Raw genomic sequence first — 15,753 nt, 5'->3', positions numbered from 1 at the left:
ATCCCAAATGTCAGTTATAAGGCTCCAATTTGGGGAGTGGCTCATGTTTTATCTGGGTGAAATCCTTGAGTGATAATGAACTACTCTGCTACTGTCCCCTCTATGTGCATGTGCAGTTTGCACTGTCTGCAGGCTTGCCAAAGAATCCCTGAAACCTTCTGCTGCAAGTTTGTAAGCAAAGGGTATGAGGGAGCAAGGAGCCCAGCAACATCTCCTTGGAATCTGAAGTATTTCTAGAAGCAAATCAAATTGTTTCTGAGTGGGTCATGGTTTATGCCACGTAAGGAAGCTCTCTTGCTCTTTCCCCTGAAACTGTGACTGCAAGCACTTGAGGTGGGACCGGTGTGTCTTCCCCCACCTGCCCTTGTGCCCTCACTTGCCCCTTTCATACACCTCAGGAGTAGTCCCTAAGAAAAGCCAATAAAAAAACACAACCCCTGCCCTGCCACCAGAAGCACCCGTGAAGCAGCAGTGCTTGCCTGCTGCTCCTCCGGTTTTGGGAGGGACTCGAACCGTCCTTTGAGGCTACAGTGCAGCCCTACAGGCAGCCACGTCTAAAGAGCTAGAATCCACAACTGCAATACTCCCCCGTCCAACCTCGTGATTATATTGTTTCTGTGACTGTCTGAGCCAAGCCGTGGTGCAGGAATCTCACATTCCCATTGCCTGCCCTCCAGAAGGGTAGCTGTATGCATGGTGGCATAATACCTTGGGCCGACTCCTTTTCTTTTGCTGGAGTCTCTATCCCTCCAGCAAGGTCTGCTTGTCACTGTGTCACAAACTGCACATATTATTTCCCACTTCACATCAGTGTTGACTGCTTAAATAATGGGAAGAATCCATGAGACTCTTAATTCCCCTTCTTGGCATTAGGGGGAAGGATGCCAGCTGGACAGCGAGGGCCTTAAATAAAGGGGCATAATACAGAAATCTACCAGTTCCATGAAGACCCTAGTAGTGGCTCAGGGGGAGTTCATAGAAAGAGTGACCTTGACATGAGAGCTCTGCTTTAGCTGCACGTTTCCAGTGTGTCTTTGGGGAGTGAAATTTCCAGTTCAGTGAAGGGGGATGACATTTTCTTTGAGGCCTTCCCCTAGCAAGCTAAGCCTATAGCTCATTATTAGGCATGCAGCTGTGACCTGGTGGATGGAGCATGGAATGGGGAGTGAGGTGTCCTAGATTCTGTTCCTGACTCTGTCACTGGCTTTGCGCCCTTGGGCAAATTGCCATACTTCTCTGCCACAGGTATCCCATTTATTAAAATGGAAGTGATTCTACTGCTTACGTCCCTTTGTAAAGAGCTTTGAGAGCCACAAATGAAAAAGCATTATGTAAGCACAAATTATATCATGTGAACTATTCCAGTACCCTATTATAATTGACCCTGGAGAAAAGTAAGGGTTAATCATGTATGAAGCTGCATTTGACTTTCTTGCTGGCTCATAACCTGAAAATGCCCAACAGAAATATTGATGTCCTTGGAGTATACCACAGCTCTTTGAAGTGATCAATGAATTTTTGAACCTGATACACATTCCATTGCTAGCTCGGGCATGGAAGCGCCTTTTCAGTGGTAATGTTAAACTGCCCAAAGCAGTGACGGAGTGTGGCCCAAATCTCAGACAGCGGAGAAAGCCGGGCACTATTATGATACAGACTGACTGACTGGTAGCCTGCTGGAAGCACTTATGGGATGTAGAAAGCTGCAACATTTCTGTTAGGATTAATGCCTCTCTTGGCTGAGGTCACTCCTGGAAGCCATGTCACAGGTATGCCTGAATTTTTGGCACTACATAGTCTCTCAATAATAAATACATAGAAGGCTTAATATCCTCTAGCACGAATGGGAGCTCCCAGCCAAGAAGCTTCTAACCAGGTCACAGATGAGCAGACTTGCCCTTCCCTCTGTGTCATTTTTATTAATCACTTGAAATGTATATTAGGTAACTATTACCAACAGCTTGTCAGGCCAGTTAACAGAAAGGAGACGGTAGCAATGTGGAGCTGAACACCAACACTATTTTGGTTTCAGTCAAACGCCAATCAAATTCACTGATCTGGTGATCATTATCTTCTCAACCGAACCTGTAGTTACCTGTTTCCCTGTAGGCAAACCCATCTCTCTCTGCACTTCCTTCTGGATAAATAAGTCATGCCATTCACTAGCTAGAAGCTCATGGTCCAGAGATGGGCCCTAAGAGCAAAAGCACTCTTGCCTCATCTTTTAGCACCGTTCATCTGTATTGTCTGTTAGCTCCTCTGGCCAGGGACCATTTTTCTTTTTGTTTGTCAAAAGGGCTTAGCACACTTTTGAGCACTAGATGAAAAGTAATGTGGCATTCTCACTGCTGAAGATAGTAAAGCATATTTGCAAAAAGTAGACTATTATATCATATATATCACATATTGGCAGATACATCCACTAATGTGCTTATCTGGTCTGGCTGGATAGCACAGTGATCGAAAAGATCTCCTCGGTAATCTTATCCATCTCTTTGGTCCTGTGCAGGATTTTCCCTACAATATTTTCTCCAGAGCTTTATCTGGACTAGTTTTTAAATCTCCCAAGCAAGTGGGCTTCCAACTGTCTCTCCACTGTATTTTTTTGCCATATTTTAAGTGTTCAAAATAAGCACAAATGGTGGAACTAACAAGATTTGTGCCAACCCTAAATATTCCTTCTTCCAACCTGAGTCTGTGTTTTGTCATCTTACATGTAAGGTGCAAAGTGCTATAATATAATACTACCACGCACAGAAAACTGTTCCACAGTTTATTGGATCTCGCTATCCAGGAATCTTTCCCCTGATATTTTCTAGCCTAAATGCTCCTCATCTCAATGTCATGCCATTGTTTTGAAGTGCTATGCAGAGTTCCAAGTGAGTCACCGGGGAAGGAGATGTAATTGAAGGGGTGGGAGAGGGGCACACCAGCCAAAAAAGGAAGGGTCGAAAGTTAGGAATCACGAATCGGAGAAACCTAAAACACCTCTCCCCTCCAGCAAGGAGCTCAGACAGCTTTCCAGCACAGGCAGGGTTAATCACAGGTGAGGAGACTAATCCTAAATGTCCCATCTCACAAACTGCCCCTGCCTCTGCCACCCAATGTGGGTGGCAAAAATTGATTGTGATCAGCTGCACAAGTGGGCCTTTCTAAGGCTGTGTCTACACCGCCACTTTCAGTGCTAAAACTTTAGTCGTTCAGGGGTGTGAAAAAACACCCCCCTGTGCAACAAAAGTTTTAGCGCTGAAAAGCGCCAGTATAGACAGCTGCGGCTCCTGGCGATAAAGCTACCACCACTTGTTCAGGGTGGGTTTTTTTATCGCCAGGAGAGCTCTGCCCCGGCAATAAAGCGTGACTACACTGCCCACATCACAGTGCTGCTGCAGCAATGCTGTAACGTGGGCAGTGTAGACATACCCTTATGGGATAGGTGGCAGTCTTCTTTCTCTAAAACCCTTTCTGATGTATCAGATTATATGCAGTGTAGTTGCAGCTGTGTCAGTCCCAGGGTATTTGAGTTGGGTGAGGTAATATCACGAGTTGGGTGAGGTAATATCTTTTATTGACGCAGAGGTGTTAATAGGCCACTCTACCTTGAATGGTCTCTTACAATATGTGCTAACTACTTACCCTAAACAATCTGTTCCACCTTGCATTTTGCTGTGAAGACTAAGGCCTTGTCTACACTGCAGAGTATTGTCAACAAAGATTATGTCGACACTCAAAAAGCGCTATAATAATTGGTATTGCATGTTCACACTCGCTCCCTCTGTCAGCAGTTGGGACATCCACAGTTGGGACACTATCATCAACAGTGTGAGCAATGCACTGTGGGTACCTTTACCATAGTCCAGCTCGACCCCTTCTGCCACTAGGCCTTGTGGGAAGGCAGAGTGGATCACGGTGCATCTAGGGACCAGGCTCAGTGTCCCATGATGCATTGTTTTCTGTCCCAGCATTCCATGGGTTTCCAGTTTTCTTTTGTGGCATTTTTCAAAGGCCCTTATTTTCTGTTCACCCCGCCATCTCTGTGTGAAGGGATGGATCCCGCACTGCTCTCCTACGCTCTGATAACTGTCATGAAGACATTGCGGATGGCCGTGCAGTTAATCACGAAGATCCTAACTGAAGAAGACTCCCAGTTGCCTGACATGCTGTCTGATATGGATAGGACCAACTTCAGATTGCTTTTGGCATTCACGGAACAGCTGCAGACAGTGGACTGTCGCTTTTGGGCTTGGGAAACAAGCACTGAATGGTGGGATTGTATCATCATGCAGGTCTGGGATGATGAGCAGTGGCTACAGAATTTTCGGATGCGGAAAGCCACCTTCCTGGAACTGTGTGCGGCGCTCACCCCAGCACTGTGGCACAAGGACACCGGAATGAGAGCTGCCCTATCGGTGGAGAAGCGTGTGGCGATCACTGTGTGGAAGCTGATGACTCCAGACTGCTACTGGTTGGTTGCGAATCAGTTTGGAGTGGGGAAGTTGACTGTTGAGGCTGTGTTAATGCAAGTGTGCAGGGCAATTAATCGCATGTTCCTATTTTGGCAGACAGACCACCTTGTGACGGAGTACATCGATAGGAAGGGGTACTTCTCCAGGGTGATGCAGGTGCTTGTGGATCACCATGGGGGTTTCACTGACATCAATGCGGGGTGGTCCAGGAAGGTGCATGACGCATGCATCTTCAGGAACACCGGCCTGTACAGCAAGCTAACAGCGGGAACTTTCTTTCCAAATCAGAAGGTTACAGGGGGAGATGTTGAAATGCCCATAGTGATCCTGGGAGACCCGGCATACCCCTTACAGTCCTGGCTCATGAAACCTGGACAGCAGTAAGGAGCAGTTCAACAATAGGATGAGTAGGTGCTGGATGACCATGGAATGTGCCTTTGGCAGATTAAAAGCGCGCTGGCAATGCCTTTCTGGCAGGTTAGACCTCAGTGAGGATAATATGGTCATATAATATTCCCATGGTCATAGCCGCATGATGTACATTGCATAATCTTTGTGAAGTTAACGGTGAAAGGTTTGCTCAGAAGTGGAGTGTTGAGGCAGACAGCTTGGCTGCTGATTTTGAGCAGCCAGATACCAGGGCTATCAGAGGTGGGCAATTCAGATCAGGGAGGCTTTGAGGCAACACTTTGAAAATGAGAACCAGTCATGTATATCTCTGTGATTGGTGCTGCAATGTTACATGACATGTAGTTTTCCTAGGAAGCAATGGTGACATTTGGGGCCTTACGTTCCAGTAAGCAAATGATTAAACTGCCTGTGTATGTGTTGGTAGTGCCCGCTATCTCAATTTGTAGGAAACAAATAAAGATGAGTTACCGTTCACAAACTTTCCTTTTATTGCACAAGAAACAGCATGCACACTCACACCAGCACACACGGATGTGCACACGCGCGCGCGCACACACACACACACAAAATGACTTGGTGGGAAAGGAGGAACCAGGGAAGGGCAGACTTTCAGATCTGTGTGTAGGTCCAGCTATCATTATGGAAGTTGTCCAAGGCGGTGGAGTGGAGGGGAAACCGAGAAGCCCCGACAGTGGAAATGACTGTGCAGGCAGAGTTTGGGAGGAGGGCATGGAAAAGAGTTCTGATTGTGCTGCAGGGGAGGGTGGGCACGCATGTGCTCAGTCTGCAGCATTATTAAGGACTTCAGCATCTGCGTTTGCTCCTCCATGATTTTAATCATCCGCTCAGTACTGTCCTTAACAAACTCCTGATTTTCTTTCTTGTCCTGCCTTTCGGCTTCCCTCCACTCCTTGCATTCCCATTTCTCTGCATTGGAGAAGGGAAGTACCTCCCGGAACATGTCTTCTTTGCTCACTCTTGGGTGCTTTCTTTCTGGTGGAGACATTCAGCTAGTGTGTGTGTGGTGTTCCTCAAGGCCACAACTGCCGAAGCATGATGAAGTTCACGCACAGCATTGAAACATTTCAGTAAAATACATCTCTGGTAACATAATCACTCTCTCACTGACCCTTGGCAAGCAAACATCTTGGTGAACACCCAAAGCATGGTGAGTGTTGGCTAGGGAGGCAGAGGGGGGCGCTCTACATGGGGAAAAGAGCACCCTACAAGGGTTGCATTGCAGCCGACTAGGGAAAAAATTCTAAAATTCTCCCACGCTTTTCCACAGGCGAGGGTCATTGTAGCAGATCTCTCACTCCTGAGGGTAAGCAGGGAAGCAAGCCTCCCACATGCTTGTGGCTTCCGCCCTGGTCCCTGTGCTGCTCGCTTGTGTGCCACTTTGGTCCCTGCACAAGTGATTGCTGAACGGCGAGGGAAAGTTTCCTACAATGGGGGAAGGAACAAAGCAGCTCTGCCAAGGAACCTTCGGCAGAGGATTGCCAAATACCTCCAGGAAACTTTTTCCTAGAGATCTCTCTGGAGGATTCCCGTGTGCATCAACGCCCCTGTTTCGCCATACTGATTAGCTGCACAGGGGAATGTCCAGCACACAGAAACACAGCCAGCCTTGTACATTTCTACACCCTAAACTCAGCTTTGCGCTACACAAACCACAGCCACTTACCAAGTGTCTCCTCTCCTGCTTCTTGCTCACTGGAGAGCAACTGCTGGGACTGGCTAGACACCTCCGGAGTGGTGAACAGTTCCTGGCGGCCTGCCTCACCGGGCAACCCACCGGGCGCTCCACATTGTGTCTAACTCCACCTCTTCATTAATGACTTTGTCCTCTGGGTTAGGTCCTCTTTCCCCTACCCCCAGGCCCACCGAAATATCCACGGGGCTCTTGGCAGTAGAGGTGGGGTCACCACAGAGGATAGCATCCAGCTCCTTGTAGAGCCAGCGGGTCTTAGGTGCAGCACTGGAGTGACGGTTTGCCTCCCTCTCCTTATGGTACGCCTGCCTCAGCTCCTTTATCTTTGCTCTGTACTGCAGCGTGTCCCGACCATAGCCCTTTTCGCACAAGCCTCAAGAAATCTGCCCATAGGTATCCCAATTCCTACGGTTCAAGTGCAGCTGTGACTGCACAGACTCCTCTCCCCAGATATTGAGCAGATCCAACAGCTCAGTAGTGGTGCAGCAGGAGAGCGTTTGCTGCAATAAGCCACCATGGTCACCTGGGAAGATGCGATGAGACCTCTCCATGACGAGCCTACAGGAAATGGAATTTCAAAAATTCCTGGGACTTCTAAGGGGGAGGGGCGGATGGTTGTTTACCTGGCTGCTGGGTAGTGGAGTTCAAACTGCTGACCAGAGCGGTCAGGATGGGCATTGTGGGACACCAATAAAATCAAGCGTGGTGTCTACACTGGCACTTTGTCGACAAAAAATTTGCGCAAAAAACCTTATGTCTGTCATCAGGGTGGTTTTATTTTGTCGTCAAAACAGAGCACTTTTGCTGCCAAAGGTCCCATCGCAGTGTGTATGCATTCACTGTTTTATTGACAAAAGCTGCCTTTTGTCAACAAAACTCTGTAGTGTAGACAAGACCTCAGAGGAGTTCAGTGTGGCTCAAAAGCTTGTCTCTCTCACCAACAAATGTGGATCTAATAAACGATAGTACCTCACGCCCCCCCTTGATTTTCTAATAATATCTTTTATTGGACTAACTTCTGTTGGTGAGAGAGACAAGCTTTTGAGCCACACACAGCTCTTCTTCAGAACATCTTACATCCAACATATCCTGGGACAGACAGGGCTACAACTTTGTATATATCAGATTATAGGCTTCCTTCTTCCTAAGGGGGGTAGGAGCCCCATAATGCAGAGGGCTGATGCACTAATTAGCCATTCACCTCTAGAAAGAGCAGTCTTATTTCATGTCACAAGTGGAAGCCCCTTTTGGGGGAAGTATATAACTTTTTTAATTTTTTTTTTTTTTTGGTTAGAGCAAGTGGTTGACTTGGTTTCCTACTGGAGTGAGTGAGGTGGGTAAAGCCCCTCTGTCCTGCAATTGCTATGTGCAAGTTATAGAGTCAGGTTGCTAGTGTCTGTACCCATCTGATTTCATATCCTCTGGAAAGGCTTTCTTCTCACTTAATTCCTGAGATTTTTAGCATCTGTCACACAAACTAACCCTAACTTTCCCTCTCTGAGCAAATTCCCCTACTGAAGAGTAGCCGTGTGTGTGAGTTACCAAGTGAAACCATCTGTGCTCATCTTCCTGCAGAGTTAACGAGCTTTACGTAGACGACCCAGACAAAGAGAGTGGAGGTAAAATAGAAGTGAATCTGAACATCAGCTTACCGAACCTGCACTGTGAATGTAAGTGTCTCCGTTCAGGCCTAGATTTCTTGCTGTATTTCTGGAGGTGGCTACTCAAAGCTCTAAATTTACTCATTTAATGTGAAATCTGGGAGCAATCCCCACCCTGTATTTTGATGAAATGTTGTTGCCCTTTTCTCCTAGGGAAGAAATAAAAACTCTACCTTGTCCAGTGTATTGTTCTTCCCTTTCTGAGGAGTATGACTGTAGAGAGAGGCATTAGAGAGCCTCTTTTCTATAGTGTGTCGTCATCTCTATAGGGAATCAGTTGTGCCCATGTTTACATAACCCAGTGGCTCATGCTGCACAATCCAGGTGTGGGAGGGAGGTCAGATTTCTGCAGTGGCTGAGTCTCTGTAAATACCCTACTACTTCACATTCTAAGCCAGGTTATCTTTTTCTTGTGACCCTACCTAGCAATGGAATATGACTCTGTCCTCCTTCAGTTCTGACTAGTGACCCACCTCCCTTAGTGAGATCTGACTAAATCTGGTTTCCTCTTTCATGGTCTGCTGTTTTGTGTCCAGGAGTAAGAAACCTTTTGAGTTCTAATCACAGCTGTCTGACTCAGATGTCACATTTGGCCTTTGGCAAATCACCTAAATTCTCTGCCTCACTTTCTCAATCTGAAAAATGGGAATTAGGCCTACCTCCCAAGGGTGTAATGTCTAAATTAATATTCATAAAATACTCTGAAGCTGAAAAGCTCTTTGGTGATTATTCCATCACTGCTGATGAGCAGCAATGACCTTTACTTTAAGAGGTGAATTTACTTGAACGATTCTGTTGAATGCCAGGAAAAAGTTGTTTGTGCTCCACAAAGAATTGTGCACACCTTTTCCTGTTTGTAACTTTCTCCACGTTTATCTTTCCTTTTTCCCCCTCCCAACCGGGTAGTGGTTGGACTGGACATTCAGGATGAAATGGGAAGGCACGAAGTTGGTCATATTGACAACTCAATGAAAGTACCTCTCAATAATGGGGATGGCTGCAGGTTTGAGGGCCACTTCAGCATCAACAAGGTGAGTGTGAATGACACCGGTTGTGGGTGTATGGTGGTTCGGGAGCAGCTGGCAAGCCCCATATGCAAAGTGCTCCTGAAAGCCCACATCTGAATGGCTCTGCAGGTATTGTGGTTTCAAATAATGACATGAGCTCAGCTCTCTGATGCTGCAGTATAGCACTAGGAGGAGGCTGCACAGTTAGACCTATAGAAGTATTAAATAAAGCGCCCATATACCCCTGTCTAGAACGACATTCCAGGTGTCACCTCTTGAATAGCAGAAAACAGGCCTGTGTTGTCGCCAACAGCCCCTTTCATTAAAACAGGCTCTAATGTCTTAGGTTGTGTATGAGCTATTGGGGAATGCAGAATGGCTGCTGTTTGCCCTCTGTAATCACAGCACCTCTAGTACATGATTCACTGCTGTGCAAAGAGCTTTGGCACATTCTGATTCGAACTCTGTCCTATTCCAAGAACTGCAGAATGATTGGAATGTTCCCCACTTGGGGATGCCAGCTTGATAGAAATGGCTTCGTGTTTAGATGGGGTGCCATGAACACCCACGTGCGTGCACCCTATGTGCTGTGTAGAAATGGATCTCTGGCATGCTCTGAGGGAATGAATATACAGGCCTAGGGAGGTTCCTCTCCGGGATGGGTGTGTCCAGAATTGGTTACTCTGGCTATGTAATGCTGCAGATGACTAAATGGGGTGTGGGGATTGGGAGGGTGTGGCTCACTGACGGCTTTATTCACGCCTTGTCATATACCACAGAGGCAGCCAAATCCTGCTTCCTTCTCTCCCTCCCAGAGCATGTTAAATCACATCTAAAAATAACCGGCAGAGCCCCTTGCTTACGCTGTGGCATGAAAATGATTTGGACTTACTTGTTCCTTGAAGCATAGTCTTTTTTGTCTCTCTCTCCCACTAAGCAGCCAGCGAGACTGATGACTGACTAGCTACTAAGCTGGGATAGAGCTCAGTGCAGTTTCATCTTTTTGTTCTGAAAGTCTGAGAGCTCTCTGAAGTGTAGGGCTAAGGAAGTGAAGTTCCTGTCTGGTACGTGTAATGTGTCTGCTTTCCGGCACAGGTCAGAGCCAGGAGGCTTGCTGTATGTTCTTCTCTCACAAAGTAGGAATAGGGTGATCTGCCTGACTCTCTTTAATTTTTGTTTTTATTATTTGGGTAATACATCACTCCTGGGGGTGGTCTTTGGCGGCAGGGGTCAAACCCAGGAGCTCTGGCTCTAAAAGCATGAACCTCTACTGCCTGAGCTAAAAGATCCCAGTCTGTTAGCAAAAAGGCTGTATGGACTTGCGAACCTCTTGGGTCCAGCCACTAGAAGAGGACAAGCCATGCTGTGTAAGCATGGGTTAATTGCATTATGGTAGGGTCTAGAGGCCGCAGTCGGGGATTTAGGTCTCATTGTGCTTGACACTGTACACACACATACTGCAGGCATGGTCTTACAATCGTAGGCTCTGATCTTGCAAATAGCTAAGCCTCTCTGAACTCTGTGTATGTGATTTAGTCCTGTTGACTTCAGTGGGACAGCTTGTGTGTGTAAAGTTAAGCACATGCTTAACTGTTGCTCCATTGGAGTCTAACAAGTGTATGATAGCATATGGCAAGACAACCGGTGGGTACAGTGCACGGGAGGGAGTGCAGAGAGCAGCAGTGAGATGAGTCTGTGTGGTTCTAAATGTTGACTATGCTTCTTCATCCCCAGTATCATTTCCTTAGTATGCTTGTAACACACATCCTGTGCACACATACAAGCATTCCCAGTGGTGTCCGGGTGTTCATACAACCATTTGGATTAGACTTGCTTTGATCTAAGCCAGTGGTTCTCAAACTTTTGTATTGGTGACCCCTTTCACACAGCAAGTGACCCTCTTTATAAATTAAAAACACATTTTTAAAAAATATTTAACACTAATATAAATGCTGGAGGTGAAGCTGGGTTTGGGGATGGAGGCTGATAGCTCACGACCCGTCACGTAATAACCTCATAATCCCTGAGGGTAACGACCCCCAGTTTCAGAACCCCTGATCTAAACTAAGCACCATGTGGTCTTCCCTTATATGCCAGTCTCCGCTGGTGCAGAGCTATCGGGATCATTAAGGTAATGGCTCCAGTGGTAATTCTCCCACTACTGTTCTACAATGCATCAGTTGTTGCTAGGTGTTGCCAACCACATCAGCACTCAAGATCTTTTTCTTCTGACACCAATCCTTTGCACTGAGCTGCCAAGGAAAATTTACCTGGCCCTTTCAGAGCAGCAGTTGCATTGACTCTATTGAAAGGATTCATGGTGCAGTTCTGGTAATCATGTTCTGAAGTGTCTTTGAATTCCAGAGTGATCCAATCAAAAATGACATGAGAGCAGCTGCTTTACATTGTCATGGCAACTGAAGCCCTTAGGTGAAATCCATTTATGCAGAATCCAGAGTAGCAGCCGTGTTAGTCTTTATTTGCAAAAAGAAAAAGGAGTACTAGTGGCACCTTAGAGACTAACCAATTTATTTGAGCATAAGCTTTCGTGAGCTACAGCTCACTGTAGCTCACGAAAGCTTATGCTCAAATAAATTGGTTAGTCTCTAAGGTGCCACTAGTACTCCTTTTCCTTTTTATGTATGCAGAAGTTACTGTTCTTCTTCGAGTACTTGCTCATGTCCATTCCATATTAGGTGTGTGTGCTCACATGTGCCAAAAGTTTTTCCCCCTAGCAGTATCCGTAGGGGGACCGGCTCTGGCGCCCTCTGGAGTGGCGCCTGCATGGCGTGGTATAAGGGGCACCACCAGCTCCCCCCACCCTCAGTTCCTTCTTGCCATCAGTGATGATGCTGGAACTTCTGCTGCTTCGGCTAGCTTTTGCTTAATTCAGTGTGTCTCACAAACGTTTCTTTGTAAAATAGTTTAGTATTTACCCTTAGTATAGTTCTAGTTAGTTGGTCCCGGATGGGACTCAGCCTAGAGATGGGGCATGCCCTGATCCCGAGGCTTTAAACCATGTGATTGTTGTAAGCGGCCAATCAGCGACCCACACTTTAGCTGTTTAAGATGTCTCAGAGAAGGACACATAAGCAACAAGTGTCGCATCTCTAGGTCGTTCAAACCCAGAATTAAAAATGAGACAGACATCTATCTTAGGGCACTCCTGATGGAGTTGGCACTGACCCTGACACCGGAGCAGAGATCCGACTCAGCCCTGAGCACTGCAGCATCAGTATGGAGTGCCCCACTGGTGCCGTCTACGAGCTGGCACCGATCTCCTTTCCTGGCCAAGAAGCCCAAGAGGTCCGCGAGGGGAAGATCTCCCACTTCCCATGAGGGAGAGAAGAGGGCCGGCGGAGAGCCAAGACCTGTGTTGGGCGGCTTGACACCTCCATCAGGGAGTCGGGCCCCAGCTCATGTTGAGCAGTCGAGCCCCTCGCGTACTATGCCTGCCACACCAGACGGTGACGAGGGCCTCTGTCAATTCTAAATCTTGTTGAGGCCCTGCAGGCAGCGCAAGAGATCCTGACGCTTCCGGTGCCCCCCACACCGGCTCTGGTGGTACCAAACCCAGGGGTAAACCCACCTTGGGACCGTTCCAACTTTCCCTGTCTCAGAAGCGCTGCTCCCCATCGCGGATGACATCCCACCAGCGCTCGCCAGCATGGAGCTGTCACGCCTCAGACTTTGCGAGACCGGCTCAGAGAAGCCCTCGTCGGTCTCCAGACCCTGGGCACCAACAGCAGGATTCGAGGTGCGGCTTGCTGGTAACCTGGTGCAGACCTGCCGTGGCACGCGCCCCCCGGCATGAGCATTGAGACCAACCCATTGGGTCTCCAATGTTGCGGCACCGGTCCTGCGACCGATCGGTGGAATGGGGTCACCGGTCACCCACCCGACAGCACCTGTTGCCAAGACGTGAATCCCCTCAATCGGGGAGATTCTATCGACGACTGGCCTGCTCTGACTCCTGGTCCCACTCTAGATCCTGGTACAGCTCAAGCAGTGTGAGGCGTAGCTCCGCTGAACGCCGAAGATTCCCAGGGTCCCATGGGAGGAACTCGTCCCAACCAGACAGGTCAGTGCCGAGGCACAGCGGCGGGCACCGAGGTGAGGAGTGCCGTTGGGCCAGCTGATTATGGTCATTCCACAGCATCCGTTCCGCTTGCGACTCCAGTGCTGATGAGGAGTCCCTGGTAGCAGGACAGGCCCCTGGATCAGTGGTACTGTCGACCTCAAAAGTACTGCAACTGACCCGTAGCCTCTGGGCCAATGGCCGGCAGCATGGTACCCCTGGAATCCATGGGGGTTCACTCAGCCTTCCCAGGCTGCCTGATTGGTGGCAGGGGCCTCAGATAGGCCATCAGCCGCAGCATCCCATCCTCCTCTGGAGGTGGAGGCCCCGCAGGGGAAGATCCCCCCCCCCCCCCAAGTCCCCTGAGGAACTAGGGGAGCAGCCAGTTGGACCACCGGGGGATGTGGTGGATCCCTCGGCCCTGGCTTCATCCTCATCATCGCCAGACGAAGCGATTACGGGTGCCCCTCACCCAGTTCCACAAGATGACACCAGAGCTCATCAGGAGCTTTTGAAGAGGGTCGCCTGTAACCTGGGGCTCCAGGAAGAGGAACTTGAGGAGCCGTAGGACTCACTGTTCAACGTCCTTTGCTCCACGTCACCTGCTAGAGTGGCTTTACCCCTACATGGGGAGGTATTGAAAATAATTAATGCCCTAGGGCAAACCCCCACCTCCTCCCACCCATCTCAAAAAGGGCTGAGTGCAAATATTTTGTGCCAACTAAAGGCCATGAGTATCTCTATACTCACCCAGCCCCAAACTCCCTCATAGTTGAGGCCATTAATCAGAGGGAGATCCAGAGTCAACCCGGGGCTACGCCCAAGAATAAAGACTTGAAGAGACTGTTTGTTTGGGTGAAAAATGTATTCGTCTTCCAGCCTTCAGTGGAGAGTGGCCAACCACCAAGCCCTCCTTGGCTGCTACGACTACAATATGTGGCAGTCTGTGGCAAAACTCGAGGTCTCGCTGCCCAAAGGGTCAAGGAAGGCATTCCGGGCAATCCTCGAAGATGGCACTGCTGCAGTGAGAGTGGCCTTCCAAATAGCCTCGGACACAGCAGACTTCATGGCTCGCACCGTGGCCTTGGCCATCTCCATGCAAAGGGCATCCTGGCTGCTCCTCTCGGTCTGTCAACAGAGGGTCTTTTAACGGAGGCTCAGCAATTGATGCAGGACCTCCCCTTTGATGGCCAGGCCCTGTTTGCAGAACAGACGGATGGTAAAGTGCATGGCCTTAAGGACTCCCACAGTACCCTGAAAACTTTGTATGTTCCAGGTCCAGCCCATAAGTGTTCAAACTGCAGCAATTTCAGGCCCAAGGGAGACAAACCCACAAGGAGCTCCCCCCATAAGAAGAGTAGGGGCTACAAGCGCCACCCAAGCCACCCACCTCCTCCCTCTGCCGAGTCGGGCTCGACCTGCAATAAGCAGGGGGGCAAGCTATCGTTTTGAGGGTGCACTTGAGGGCTACCTACCAGACTTCACCCCAGATCCGTCTGTTCCGTTGTTATCCAGCTGCCTTTATTTTTTCCTCCCCGCACGGATGCCTATAACTTCAGACTGCTGCATCCTCAATACTGTGGCGGAGGGTTATACCCTACAGTTTATTTCCCACCCCACTTCCCCGTCCCTCTTCAGGGCTCCTTCTCATGAGAGTCTTGTTGAGTAGGAGGTAAAGGGGTTGCTACAACTGGGTGCAGTAAAAGAAGTTCCTCTCGTGTACAGGAACAAGGGGTTCTATTCCCAGGAATACTTAATCCCTTAATACTTAATACTACTTAATCCCAAGAGCGATCTATGGCTCATCCTGGACCTGAGGGACCTCAACAAGTATCTAAAGAAGCTAAAGTTCCACATGGTCTCCTTGGCTTCTGTTATCCCCTCCACTGGATCCAGGAGACTGGTATGCCGCCCTCAACTTGAAGGACTCATACTTCCACATAGTGATCTTTCAAGGTCACAGACGCTTCCTCCAGTTTATGGTGGGGCCCCACCACTACCAGTTTGCGGTCCTCCCGTTCAGCCTGGAGACAGCACCCAGAGTGTTTACCAAGTGAGTGCTCGTGGTGGTGGCTTACCTCAGGCGTTGGGGTATCCAGATCTACCCGTACCTCAATGACTGGCTAGTCAAGAGCAACTCCAGGTCTCAGGTCGAAGAGGATGTCATGGTGCTGCAAGCCACGTGCCGCTCCCTGGGCCTATTGGTGAACCACAAAAAATCTATGTTAGTTCTGGTGGAAAGGATAGAGTTCATTGAAGCGGTGCTCGACTCGGCCGTGCCAGAGCATTCCTGACGCTAGAAAGGTTCCAGACGTTGATGGACCCCATCGCAGAGTTCTCCGCATTCCCTCTGACTATGGCCAGGGTTTGCTTGTGCCTGCTGGGTCACATGGCAGTGTGCACATACTTTGTCCGCCATGTC

General features: G+C 48.7%; 1 protein-coding gene across 3 annotated transcripts in view; it reads left to right on the top strand.

Annotated features, from left to right (window-relative positions):
* ERGIC1 (endoplasmic reticulum-golgi intermediate compartment 1) overlaps positions 1-15,753 on the top strand; it is a 103,360-nt gene that overhangs the window by 64,046 nt on the left and 23,561 nt on the right. For all 3 annotated transcript variants that reach the window (XM_027824767.3, XM_007062354.4, XM_037906442.2), the window contains 2 exons: positions 8,161-8,255; positions 9,153-9,277. In XM_027824767.3, coding sequence (XP_027680568.1) covers positions 8,161-8,255; positions 9,153-9,277 — 220 coding nt within the window. The remainder of the gene's footprint in view (positions 1-8,160; positions 8,256-9,152; positions 9,278-15,753) is intronic.

This window comes from Chelonia mydas, chromosome 8, assembly GCF_015237465.2.
Source record: "Chelonia mydas isolate rCheMyd1 chromosome 8, rCheMyd1.pri.v2, whole genome shotgun sequence".
Taxonomy (NCBI): domain Eukaryota; kingdom Metazoa; phylum Chordata; order Testudines; family Cheloniidae; genus Chelonia; species Chelonia mydas.
The sequence above is the reverse complement of the archived record's forward strand: the minus strand, read 5'-3'. Positions and strand labels throughout refer to the sequence as shown.